The sequence below is a fragment of the Vipera berus genome (assembly GCF_964194415.1).
Source record: "Vipera berus genome assembly, chromosome: 5".
Classification (NCBI taxonomy): domain Eukaryota; kingdom Metazoa; phylum Chordata; class Lepidosauria; order Squamata; family Viperidae; genus Vipera; species Vipera berus.
In genome coordinates this window covers 36,891,701-36,906,045 of record NC_138207.1, presented here as the reverse complement: position 1 = coordinate 36,906,045, position 14,345 = coordinate 36,891,701, and the positions used below count along the sequence as shown (strand labels likewise).

The following is a 14,345-nucleotide window of genomic DNA, read 5'->3' as shown; positions in this document are numbered from 1 at the left end:
ATTCCTAATCCAATGCTGCACCATGAAGCCAGTTACTTAAAAATTGAAATATATACTTGGATTCATACGTTTTCTTACTAATTTAAGCTACTTTTTCTTCCAGCCATTCTGTCTTCGCTAATCTTGGCTATCCACTTCAATTTTCATGAGCCACAATTACCCAGATGGGCTATGAAAGCACATTCACCAACCTTAGACAATATGCCAAGGACACAAAGATACAAATAGACTTATCAGTTTTGCCTAGAAACATGTTTTTGATTTACTCTCATTTATCCAGCATGCTAGATATCTAGGTTAACAGTCCTACAGTGTCTCTATTCAAATGAGATCATATTGAAACACTGGATCATACTGCACTACCTGCTTTATGCTGACATTAAGCAAGAATTGTTATCACTTCTGATCAAGCACTTTCACTCCCTTTATCTCCAGCTCTTATGAGATCAATGTCACAAAAAATTGCTTCACAGAATACGGATATCTTCCTTTAAGCAACTCTTAGCTATTTCTTCCCAAGTTTGGTTGATCATTCAATTGTAGTTGATTTATCCAGCTGACTATGTTTATGCATTTATATTTATATGCATTTTATTGATTCTTATTTATTTGCTTGTATTAAAGAATTGTATATTGTATAACTATTTGGAATTCACTTATTTACTATAGACGTATTACTGGTTTGCGGTAAAAAATAAACCCTTTTCTCTGTTTGAAAAGAAATCACAATGAAAGCATTTTTAATTGTTATCTACTTTTAACCAATTCAATTGGATAGTGAAAACATAAATTATACACATATGATATAAAACAGAATAATCAAATATAACTCAGAATGAACAGAAACTGCTCTCCATACTTATTTGCTACAGGTGTTTTGTATAACAAGCGATTATAAGTCTTACCTCAAATGCCAAAACAACATTTGTCCTATCCTTCTGTTTGCCAGGGCTTTCTCTAATAGGAATCTGGAGAGGGCACAGTCAAGAAAAGCTTCGTATTTCAGGACTTGCACAAGCTGCAGGAGATACTGAGCAAGTTCTTCATCACTAAAAAGAGGTTAAAAAAAGTAGATAAACTAATAGGATTCTGGATAAATGCATTCTCAATTTTATACTATTTCTATATTGTCTTCTATAAAATGTTCCCAATACAGAATATAATAAACTAAATTAAAACCAACAATAAAACAGAATGTATTTATATATTTACTGATTTGTAAGATGTATTTAGCTGCCTAAAACCAAAAAAATATAGCTATCTTTTTAAAAATTAAATGTTAAAATAAGATAAAAATCCAAAACTTAAATTAAGAACAAAGCACAAAAGTAAACATTTTGAAAATTAAGAAGTGGTCAAAAGACAGGTCAAAAAGTGGCATGTTTTTATCAATTTCCCTAATGCCATGGTTGTGAGAGCCATTTATGCTTCAGAGGCCAAACTATCCCAGAGGAGATGGCCAGCTACAGAAAATGGTTGCTGTTGAGTTCTCTTATGCTGCTGTACATCTTCTACAGAGGGGATTCCTCAGCAAGGACTGCATAATGGTCTAGGTCAGGGGTATCAAACTCAATTTCATTGAGAGCCGCATCAGCATTGCGGTTGCCCTCAGGGGGCCGGGTGGGTATGGCCTGGGTGGGCGTGGACTACTGGGTGGGCGTGGCTAGAGTGCATATGGCCTACTGGGTGGGCATGGCCAGCTCTACATCGTTCGCATCGAGGGTGCCTATGGGGGCCCGGGCAGGAGTGGGACAGATCTGAAGGTCTCTGGCAGGAGGAGGGTCTCTGGGCCAGGGCCAAAGCAGTGGGGGCCGTTCCCTCACTGTTTCCAGGATGGCTTCGCGGGCCACATGAAACCACTTCGCGGGCCGCATCCGGCCCCCGGGCCTTGTGTTTGACATGTCTGGTCTAGGTAGAATATATGGGAAATGTTGTAGAAGGGCAATCTTTAAGGTACATAATAGAAGATGAAATAAAGTAGGAGAAACCTGAAATAATGAAAGGAATGCAAAAAGGTCAGGTTGAAGCGACTGAATACAACTCCTCCTTTTTCAAAAGCTGAGTGACCATGGGCAGGACCTCCCAGTCCAAGATACATGATATATAAGATGGATCTGCATATATATAACTGGCTCCTTAGCCAGTTGTTATCTCCTTACTGAGCATAGCTGATGCAAATTCAAGAAGATCCCCGTATTACAAACGCTGATTGGGGGAGTGCTACTCTACAGATCCAGGGGACACCAAAACCTACACCCAATCCTTCTGGTTAGGGTTAAGTCATTAGATGTCTCTTACATGCAGTGGTGGGATTCAACCAGTTTGCACCACTTCAGCAGAACCAGTAGCTAATTTTTTGTTGCCCAGGTCCAGAATGGACTTCTGGAAGTGGCATCCACACAGAGAACCGGTTGTTCACATATCTGAATCCCACCACTGCTTACATGGTTTCATCTCTTGGATTCTATAGGATCCATGAACACAGAATCCACAGAGGAACATGTTCATTCCAAACTGCAACCAGGCTCTCAGCTGAACTGTGCACCAGTGCATCAGAAATAACCGCTCTAAAATTCCATCGACTCAATCAGGTACCTGGGAGTACGCCACTCAAACAGATCTATTCTCCCTGAATGGATATGGAAAGTGTCCCCAATATTTTCTTCAGGTGAGTCTCTTATGGGAGTGCCGTTGACCCAAAGGAACAAAGTGCCGTTGACCCAAAGGAACAAAGAAGACCTCCAATGTCTCTTCCAACTCTGCCTTTCTGTATTTTGTATTCTGTCCTTGTGGATCTATGGCTGTTGCTGGCAGGCTATAAACCTAGGAGTTTTTCAGTTGATCCTCTAGCTGTACTCAAATCTAAAAAAGGAGGGTCTTGCAACAGTTATTCATGCCCTTATCATATACCTTCACTGACTGAACTACTGCAATGTGTTCCGCAGGAAGTGGCTTTAATTAGTCTAGAATGCAGTGCCATGCTCAACATGAACACCTGTGACTCAACTCTGCAGTGACTTCCTATTGCGTGTATAATTCAATATGCTGATTTCAAAACCAAGGTATCTCCCGAACTATCTGCTCCATTCAGTTTTGATCTGTCCAGTGCAAACTTCCTGGAAGAATCTATTAGTAGCCTTCTATTTATGTAACATGGGGGGAGGGGTACAAAAGAATGCCTCCAATCTCCAGTCTTTGTAGGTGGTCCAAAAGAATACCATGCAAATATATTTATTTAAACACTTTACAGCAGTGATTTTGGAAAGTTCACAAAAATTAAAACCATCATAACAGTATAAATGCATGATGCCTCAGTTAAACAATAACCACTAAAACAAAACCACACCACCAACAGAGCTTACCTAATTGCTTAACCCAAAGGCCTGGAGAACAGCCAGGTCTTCAGAGCCTTAGAAAGGGATAACAGGACTAACAAAGAGATCTGGTAAAGCAATTCTGTTCCATATCATTCACAAGAACAACCAATTTTTGTCCCATGCTCTGGCCTGATTCCATTAAAGAAGATAATCTGTCTCATCCAAGATCCTCTGTCGCTGAAACCTAATCACCTTCTTAACAATCTTACCAAGAAATGTCAAGTTGGAGACTTGCTGATAATGTTCTGAGATGTTCAGACCAAAGGATGGCTTTTTGAGGAGGAGATACACTATCACCTCCTTCAAGGCAGGCAATGGGACCCCTTTGTCAAAGATGCCCACACTATCTACTGAGCTCATATCTTTGTGCCCTGCCTGGATGCATGAATCATCATAAGGAGAAAGCTATAATTTACAGGTGTCTGGGATCATCCCTAAAGATACTGTCAACTTCCTCAAGTATCATAGGCTATCTACAACTTTACCTCTTTAGCATTAGTTACATGAATTTTGGTTTAAAGATCAATAGGAAAGTTCAAACACTCTACCTTCCAACTTTCTTGCTGATTAGAGGTAAGAAAATAATGCATCTGTTTTAATTTCAAATGAAATTACAAATAAATTTTTTAATTTGAAATGGAAATTATAGTTTATATCAACAGAGAAAATATATTTTGTCCATTCATATGTAAAAATAATTACTATATGCACTGAAGTAAAAGATCATTAAACTCAGTCATCCAGTATGGCTGCCAACATTCTCCTCAAGACAACCTAGAGCATAATAACGATGTGATTAGTACACTATATAATGCCACAACATAAGAGAGGGTACTGGTAACTATGGCTTTTTTGCCCTCAGCACTTATTACTCTCGTCAATTGAGATTATTTAAACATTTTTTCTGTTTCATATATTGCTTAGCAAGGAAGATGCCTGCAAAAACTGAGGTTGTTGATGTTTCTTCCGGCAATCTTAATTCCAACTTTTGATTCATCTAGCCCTGCCTTTCTCATGATGTGCTCTGCATATAAGTTAAATAGGCAAGGCGACAGTATACAGCCTTGCCGGACTCCTTTCCCAATTTTGAACCAATCAGTGGTTCCGTGTCCAGTTCTCACTGTTGCTTCTTGGCCCGCATATAGATTTCTCAAGAGACAAATAAGATGGTCTGGTATGCCCATCTCTTTAAGGACTTGCCAGAGTTTGTTATGATCCACACAATCAAAGGCTTTATAATAGTCAATGAAGCAGAAGTAGATGTTTTTCTGGAACTCTCTAGCTTTCTCCATGATCCAGCGTATGTTAGCAATTTGATCTCTAGTTCCTCTGCCTCTTCGAAATCCTGCCTGTACTTCTGGTAGTTCTCGATCCACATACTGCTGGAGTCTAGCTTGTAGAATTTTAAGCATAACTTTACTAGCATGAGAAATGAGTGCAATGGTGCGATAGTTTGAACATTCTTTGGCACTGCCTCTCTTTGGAATTGGAATGTCAACTGATCTTTTCCAATCCTGTGGCCACTGTTGAGTTTTCCAAATTTGCTGGCAAATTGAGTGTAGCACTTTTACTGCATTGTCTTTTAAGATTTTGAATAGCTCAGCTGGAATACTGTCACCTCCACTAGCTTTGTTGTTGCTCAGCTTTTCTAAGGCCCACTTCACTTCACATTCTAGGATGTCTGGCTTGAGGCCAGTGACCACCTCATTGTGATTATCAGGGACGTTAAGCTCATTCTTGTATAGTTCTTCTGTGTAATTTTGCCACCTCTTCTTAATCTCTTCTGCCTCTGTTAGGTCCCTGCCGTTTTGGTCCTTTATCATACCCATTTTTGCATGAAACGTTCCTTTCATCTCTCCAATTTTCTTGAAAAGATCTCTGGTCCTCCCTATTCTATTGTTTTCTTCTATTTCTTTGCATTGTTCATTTAAGAAGGCATTCTTATCTCTTCTAGCTATTCTTTGGAATTCTGCATTTAATTGGGCATATCTTTCTTTTTCTCCCTTGCCTTTCGCTTCCCTCCTTCCCTCAGCTATTTGCAAAGCTTCCTCAGACAGCCATTTTGCTTTCTTGCATTTCTTTTTCTTTGGGATGGTTTTGGTTGCTACCTCTTGTACAATGTTGCGAACCTCTGTCCATAGTTCTTCAGGCACTCTTGTCTATCAGATCTAATTCCTTAAATCTATTTGTCACCTCTACTGTATATTCAACAGGGATATGATTTAATTCATACATGAGTGGCCTAGCGCTTTTCCCTACTTTCTTCAGTTTAAGCCTAAAATTTGCAATGAGAAACTCATGGTCTGAGCCACAGTCAGCTCCTGGTCTTGTTTTTACTGACTGTATAGAGCTTCTCCATCTTTGGCTGCAGAGCATATAGTCAATCTGATTTCTGTGTTGACCGTCTGGTGATGTCCATGTGTAAAGCCGTCTCTTGGGTTGTTGGAAAAGAGTGTTTGCTATGACCATCGTATTCTCTTGACAAAATTCTATCAGCCTGTGCCCTGCTTCATTTTGTACTCAAAGGCCAAACTTGCCTGTTATTCCAGTTATCTTTTGGCTTCCTACTTTAGCATTCCAATCCCCCATGATGATAAGGACATCATTTCTGGGTGTTAGTTCTATAAGGTGCTGTAGGGCTTCATAGAACCGGTCAATTTCATCCTCTTCAGCACCAGTGGTTGGGGCATAGACTTGGACTACTGTGATATTGAATGGTTTGCCTTGGATTCGAACTGAGATCATTCTGTCATTTTGGGGATTGTATCCCAGTATTGCTTTTCCTATTTTTTTATTGACTATGAAGGCTACTCCATTTCTTCTGAGGGATTCTTGCCCACAGTAGTATACCTGATGGTCATCTGAATTAAATTCACCCATTCCTGTCCATTTTAGTTCACTGATACCTAAGATGTCAATGTTTAGTCTTGTCATCTCTTGTTTGACCACGTCCAGCTTTCCTTGATTCATGGATCTTACATTCCAGGTTCCTATGGAGAAAAAATCTTTACAGCATCGGACTTTCCTTTCACCACCAGACATATCCACAGCTGAGCGTCCTTTCGGTTTTGGCCCAGTCGCTTCATTCTTTCTGGCGCTACTAGTACTAGCCCTCTGCTCTTCCCCAGTAGCATATTGGACGCCTTCCGACCTGAGAGGCTCATCTTCCAGCGTCATATCGTTTTGCCTTTTGGTACTGTCCATAGGGTTTTCATGGCAAAGATACTGGAGTGGGTTGCCATTTCCTTCTCCAGAGAAGATAATACTGGAGAAAATAATTTACAATATGCCAAATGCTCAGTAGAAACAATCCTCTGGAATTACTATATACTATATCAAACTTTGACAAGTTTTATAGAAAAAAAACACCTTGTTTACATTCTGAGGATCTCAAAATATTCTGTTAACAATTTAGCCTTGGAAATAAAGAAGAAATGCTATTAATCTTATACAGCACTGTACGGAAAAGTCAAGGCCACAAAATCCAACAACATCCAGCACTGAAAAAAATCTTGATTGAATACATAAATCTATGCTTTAACCAAAATTAAACAAATGAAAAGGTTCTTGGAAAACCTATTATATAAACGCACATACCAAATCTGTTGCACATCTGCTCAAGTGAAAATTCCTGTATGCTTCACATGACATAATCCTAAATTTGCGAAGATTCACCTCCATAGGACATTAGTTGGATGCTTTCTAAATTGGCATTTTGAAAACATCTGTGTCTTTCCAATGCTATAGCATTTGCCCCAGTGAGAAAAGGGAGACTTGTCCTCTCTTGACTAGATACCACTTCCCAAAGGACCACCCAGCCTGATCTTGCTGATATCATCAGTAAACTGGGATTTTAGCCTGGCCCACAGCTGGAATTGTTTCCTGAGTTAGAGAATTTATTTCACTCAGGGTAAAAGTCACAGGATTTCTTGTTGAGATACAACTTGTGAGACAAATAGTAGGATAAAGTAACCATACTACTTACCTCATTTGTCGTAAACAGCCCACAGCATATTCTCTTACATATTGATCAGGATAATTGAAATCTAATAATTCTAATGCTTCTCTAGGTGGCAGTTTTGACCATATCTGAAGAAGAGCCTGAAGCTGTTCAGAAAATAAACATAATACATGTAGAATTCAATAACTTAAATATTTATGAACAGAATTTATTCATGAACAGAGTTGGACTACTGGACCCAAGTTTCTGCATCTTAGCCATTGAATGACTTTGGACAGAAAGAGAGAAAATGAATTGGTTCAATCTACTTCACAGGGGTTTTTTGGGGGGATAAAATAAAGTGAAATCCCATTTGACCTGCCTTGAATTCTTGGAGGACAGGCAGAATATAAATACAAAAAACAAGGTTTAGTCAGTTAATAAATAAGTATTGCCCCTTCACACACACAAAACGAAACATATTCAACAGAGATGTAATACATACAGTGTGAGAGAAAAGTATTTGATTCCCTGCTGATTTTGTACATTTGCCCACTGACAAAGAAATGATCAGTCTATAATTGTAATGGTAGGTTTATTTTAACAGTGAGAGACAGAATAACAACAAAAATCCAGAAAAATACATTTCAAAAAAGTTATAAATTGATTTGCATTTTAATGAGTGAAATAAGTATTTGATTCCCTATTAATCACCAAGATTTATGGCTTCCAGGTGTCTTTTATACAGGTAATGAGCTGAGATTAGGCGCACTCTCTTAAAGGGAGTGCTCCTAATCTCAACTTGTTACCTGCATAAAAGACACCTGTTCACAGAACCAATCAATCAATCAATCAGATTCCAAACTTCACCATGGCCAAGACCAAAGAGCTATCCAGGTATGTCAGGGACAAGACTGTAGACCTACACAAGGCTGGAATGGGCTGCAAGACTATCACCTAGCAGCTTGGTGAGAAGGTGTTAACAGTTGGTGCAATTATTCAGAAATGGAAGAAACACAAAATAACTGTCAATCTCCCTTGGTCTGGGGCTCCATGCAAGATCTCACTTTGAGGAATTTCAATGATCATGAGAATGGTGAGGGATCAGCCCAGAGCTACATGGGAGGATCTTGTCAATGATCTCAAGGCAGCTGGGACCATAGTCACCAAGAAAACAATTGGTAACACACTACTCCATGAAGGACTGAAACCCTGCAGTGCCCGCAAGGTCCCCCTGCTCAAGAAAGCACCTGTCTAGGCCTGTCTAAAGTTTGCCAATGAACATCTGAATGATTCCGAGGCAAACCGGGTGAAAGTGTTGTGGTCAGCTGAGACCAAAATTGAGCTCTTTGGCATCAACTCAACTCGCCGTGTTTGGAGGAGGAGGAATGCTGCCTATGATCTCAAGAACACCATCTCCACCGTCAAACATGGTGGTGGAAACATTATGCTTTGGGGGGTACTTTTCTGCTAAGGGGACAGGACAACTTCACTGCATCAAAGGGATGATGGATGGGGCCATGTACTGTCAAATCTTGGGTGAGAACCTCCTTCTCTCAGCCAAGGCATTGAAAATGGGTTGTGGATGAGTATTCCAGCATGGCAATGACCCAAAACACATGGCCAAGGCAACAAAGGAGTAGCTCAAGAAGAAGCACATTAAGGTCCTGGAGTAGCCTAGTCAGTCTTCAGACCTTAATCCCATACAAAATCTGTGGAGGGAGCTGAAGGTTTGAGCTGTCAAACATCAGCCTCAAAACCTTAATGACTTGCAGAGGATCTGGAAAGAGGAGTGGGACAAAATCCCTCCTGAGATGTGTGTGCAAACCTGGTGGCCAACTGCAAGAAACATCTGACCTCCGTGATTGCCAACAAGGGTTTTGCCATCAAGTACTAAGTCATGTTTTGAGAAGGGTTCAAATACTTATTTCATTAAAATACAAATCAATTTATAACTTTTTTTGAAATGCATTTTTCTGTATTCTTTTTTGTTATTTTGTCTCTCACTGTTAAAATAAACCTACCATTAAAATTATAGACTGATCATTTGAAATGAAATGAACCTTTATTGTCAAAGTACAACTATGTGTACATTGAGATTAGCTGAGCCTCCCTTTGTGCTCCCACCCCCCAACACACAGTGACAACAAACCCTCCATCTTACTACACCATGTGAACCAACTACATCACACACCAGCCTCCCACGTCAATTCTGCATAAAATTCACAAAAGTTATTTCTCATTCAAAAGCCTAACAGCCCACGGATAAAAGCTGTTTTTCAGCCTGTTGGTGTAGCTGGCTATACTCCTATATCTCCTACCCAATGGTAGGAGAGTAAAGAGATACCATCCAGGGTGTGAGTCATCCCTGAGAATTTTCCTCACTCTTCCAAGGCAGCGAGCCCTGGCGATGTCATCCAGTGATGTCAGGGGACATCCTACAATGTCTTGTGCTGTACTTACCACCCTCTGTAATACTTTCCTATCCGCGGCTGTCAGACCAGCATACCAAACCACAATACCATACGAGAGGATGCTCTCTATAGTAGACCGGTAAAAGAGGGTCATTAGCCGTTGTTCTACCCTGTTCTTCCGCAAGACCCTGAGAAAGTGAAGCCTCTGTTGGGCCTTTCTAGCCACCTGGGTTGTATTAACTTTCCAGGTCAGATCTTCACAGAGGTAGACTCCCAGAAATTTAAAGGAGGAAACTCTCTCCACACAGTCGTCCCCGATGTAAAGTGGGGCAGGTTCCTCCTTTTTTCTCCGGAAGTCTAGCACCATCTCTTTCGTCTTACTGATGTTCAGGTGCAAGTTGTTACTACACCATATGGATAGTTTTTGTACCTCCGCCCTGTATGCTGTCTCATCCCCACCTGTAATGAGACCCACCACAGTTGTATCATCTGCGAACTTAATTATTGCAGTGGATGGGTCAGATGATACACAGTCATATGTGTATAAAGAGTACAGGTAGGGGCTAAGCACACAGCCCTGTGGTGAGTCGGTGCAAAGCTTCAGGGGGCAAACATACAAAATCAGCAGGGAGTCAAATATTTTCCCCCCTCACTGTAATATAGTGGGAGACCAGTTAAGATTCCATTTCTCTGCTTGCAATATACTGTAGTTCAAACTAATGAGGAGGATGGTAGCACAAACTACTGACTCTTTAATATTCCTATTTCTAGCTAATTGGTGAAAATGTCAATAATTTCATTTGTTTTTCTCCTTCTAATACTGTAAAAGGGGAGATTTTAAGGCTTTTCATTATTTCTCTATCTCCTGTGGCACAAGGTAGAAGAATCAGGGAGATCTGCGGAGTAACAAAGGGGTAGTAGTTGTTGATATAAATCAAATCAAATTCAAAAGAGATATTAGAGAAGACATCCAGGATACTTAAAAGAATAAGATAGAAAGATTTGTGTCAGTTATATTTATATAATCTCAATCTCTGGACACAAATGAGCTCAGTTCTGTTTATTTGCAGATTCTAGAAACAGATGCAAATGCTATTTGGCAATTAATTTAACAATGACTGGTTATTTTTGTAAAATTAACAGTTGTATATTATCAACCTATGATCTATTGTATCTTATCTGGTTCCCTACCTATCCATTCAACTGAATGCTAAAGCAATTGACAATTGCTAAAATATGGAAATAGGAATAAAAAAATAGATTAAAAGCTAGCATTAAAATTAGCTGCCCCATCTTAAAAGTGCAAATGACACCATCCTTTGAGAAGTGATGTAGCCCTGAATTCACACTTGAACTCAACGTGCAGAGCACCAAAGAGCTCTAACTTGAGCCCTTCATTGCAGGAAACATGGAATTTAATATTGTGTATATTTGGCTTCATCTCTACAATATCAGATAACAGAATCCAAGCATTCAAAAATGTGTGCAACATATGGAATATTGTTCTGTTGCCACTAGGATTATGACTGCTTAAAAAAACTTAAAATTAGAGGCAGAGGTTATTGAACTAGAAAAAGTTAAGTGATATGACCCTTAGAGGAAACAAGAGCTCAATGACCTGAGAAGGAGCCAAGAAGATTCCAAAAATACAGCCAATTCTTGTTTACATTCTTTCTCTGGGCTTGAATAAGGAGGGAAATGCTGACCAGCTAGATCAACATCCCAGGTGGGTACTGGCTGATCTAAGAGTGTTGGTCAGAGGCCAACAAGGGGACTTATCACATCTGGGCTCAAAGCTTTCCTTTCTTTTCTTAAACCAAAACCCAAAAAAACAATACTTCTGCAGAACAGTCAATGATATTGATTCAGAGCAAAAGTACACATACATACACACACACACACACACACACATAACATTCCATTATAATGGAAAAATTACAGCATCTTGGAATCTTTCTCCTTATTTCATAAATTAACGAACTATGCCACTTTTAGCTATCTTTTTACCATCTTCTACCCACATTTTAACAAATCTGAAACATTTTTGGGATAAATCATCATGGAGAAAGTATAGCTATACAGCCACTAGAAGTTGAAAACAACTTGAGGGGACATCAATCAATCAATCAGATTTCTGCAACTGGTCCAAAGAACAGTATCTAAAAATCTTAGTATGAACACTGGGGTAAACACTATTCAAGTACTAAGAGTGTTAATAAATTAAAAGTTAGGGACAAAAGGGATAACAAAAAGGAACACAATGCCACTATATCACAATATTCAGATTTGACTACTGTTGCTACTGTATTTTGTTGCACATGATGAAGCATAAATAAACTACATTTAGGAATTGTTCTGACATATCTACATTTTATTATGCTACAATTTCTCAACCCCTTCATGGATTACTGCTTTGTCGTGGTGAAGGGACTTGTGTAATTCAATGAAGCTATGAGCTATGCCATGCAGGGCCACCCAAGACGGACAGGTCATAGCAGAGAGTTCTGACAAAACGTGATCCATTGGAGAAGGAAATGGCAAACCACTCCAGTATCTTTGCCATGAAAACCCTATGGACAGTATCAAAAGGCAAAATGATATGACGCTGGAAGATGAGTCCCTCAGGTCGGAAGGTGTCCAATATGCTACTGGGGAAGAGCAGAGGGCTAGTACTAGTAGCACCAGAAAGAATGAAGCGACTGGGCCAAAGCCGAAAGGACGCTCAGCTGTGGATGTACCTGGTGGTGAAAGGAAAGTCCAATGCTGTAAAAAAATTTTTTTACATAGGAACCTGGAATGTAAGATCCATGAATCAAGGCAAGCTGGACGTGGTCAAACAAGAGATGACAAGACTGAACATCGACATCTTAGGAATCAGCGAACTAAAATGGACAGGAATGGGTGAATTTAATTCAGATGACCATCAGGTATACTACTGTGGGCAAGAATCCCTCAGAAGAAATGGAGTAGCCTTCATACTTAATAAAAGAGTAGGAAAAGCAATACTGGGATACAATCCCCAAAATGACAGAATGATCTCAGTTCGAATCCAAGGCAAACCATTCAATATCACAGTAGTCCAAGTCTATGCCCCAACCACTGGTGCTGAAGAGGATAAAATTGACTGGTTCTACGAAGCCCTACAGCACTTTATAGAACTAACACCAAAAAATGATGTCCTTATCATGGGGGATTGGCATGCTAAAGTAGGAAGCCAAAAGATAAGCGGAATAACAGGCAAGTTTGGCCTTGGGAGTACAAAATGAAGCAGGGCACAGGCTGATAGAATTTTGTCAAGAGAATACGATGGTCGTAGTAAACACTCTTTTCCAACAAACCAAGAAATGGCTCTACACATGGACATCACCAGACGGTCAACACAGAAATCAGATTGATTATGTGCTCTGCAGCCAAAGATGGAGAAGCTCTATACAGTCAGTAAAAACAAGACCAGGAGCTGACTGTGGCTCAGACCATGAGTTTCTCATTGCAAATTTTAGGCTTAAACTGAAGAAAGTAGGGAAAAGCGCTAGGCCACTCATGTATGAATTAAATCATATCCCTGTTGAATATACAGTAGAGGTGACAAATAGATTTAAGGAATCAGATCTGATAGACAAGAATGCCTGAAGAACTATGGACAGAGGTTCGCAACATTGTACAAGAGGTAGCAACTAAAACCATCCCAAAGAAAAAGAAATGCAAGAAAGCAAAATGTCTGTCTGAGGAAGCTTTGCAAATAGCTGAGGAAAGGAGGGAAGCGAAAGGCAAAGGAGAAAAAGAAAGATACGCCCAATTGAATGCAGAATTCCAGAGAATAGCTAGAAGAGATAAGAATGCTTTCTTAAATGAACAGTGCAAAGAAATAGAAGAAAACAATAGATTAGGGAGGACCAGAGATCTCTTCAAGAAAATTGGAGAGATGAAGGGAACGTTTCATGGTAAAAATGGGCATGATAAAGGACCAAAATGGCAGGGACCTAACAGAGGCAGAAGAGATTAAGAAGAGGTGGCAAAATTACACAGAAGAACTATGCAAGAACGAGCTTAATGTCCCTGATAACCACGATGAGGTGGTCACTGATGTCGAGCCAAGCATCCTAGAATGTGAAGTGAAGTGGGCCTTAGAAAAGCTGAGCAACAGCAAAGCTAATGGAGGTGAGTGTTGCAGCTGAGCTATTCAAAATCTTAAAAGACGATGCAGTAAAAGTGCCAGCAAATTTGGAAAACTCAGCAATGGCCACAGGATTGGAAAAGATCAGTTTACATTCCAATTCCAAACAAAAGCAGTGCCAAAGAATGTTCAAACTATCACACCATTGCACTCATTTCACCTGCTAGTAAAGTTATGCTTAAAATCCTACAAGCTAGACTCCAGCAGTATGTGGATCGAGAACTACCAGAAGTACAGGCAGGATTTCGAAGAGGCAGAGGAACTAGAGATCAAATTGCCAACATACGCTGGATCATATAGAAAGCTAGGGAGTTCCAGAAAAACATCTACTTCTGCTTCATTGACTATACTAAAGCCTTTGATTGTGTGGATCACAACAAACTGTGGCAAGTTCTTAAAGAGATGGGAGTACCAGACCACCTTATTTGTCTCTTGAGAAA

The 14,345-nt window shown here is 39.8% G+C and overlaps 1 protein-coding gene across 5 annotated transcripts in view; it reads right to left on the bottom strand.

Annotated features, from left to right (window-relative positions):
* The window catches only part of PIK3CB (phosphatidylinositol-4,5-bisphosphate 3-kinase catalytic subunit beta), an 85,691-nt gene that overhangs the window by 17,736 nt on the left and 53,610 nt on the right, over window positions 1–14,345 (bottom strand). For all 5 annotated transcript variants that reach the window (XM_081328912.1, XM_081328916.1, XM_081328914.1 and 2 more), the window contains 2 exons: window positions 7,363–7,484; window positions 906–1,049 (listed from right to left, as the gene is read on the bottom strand). In XM_081328912.1, coding sequence (XP_081185038.1) covers window positions 906–1,049; window positions 7,363–7,484 — 266 coding nt within the window. The remainder of the gene's footprint in view (window positions 1–905; window positions 1,050–7,362; window positions 7,485–14,345) is intronic.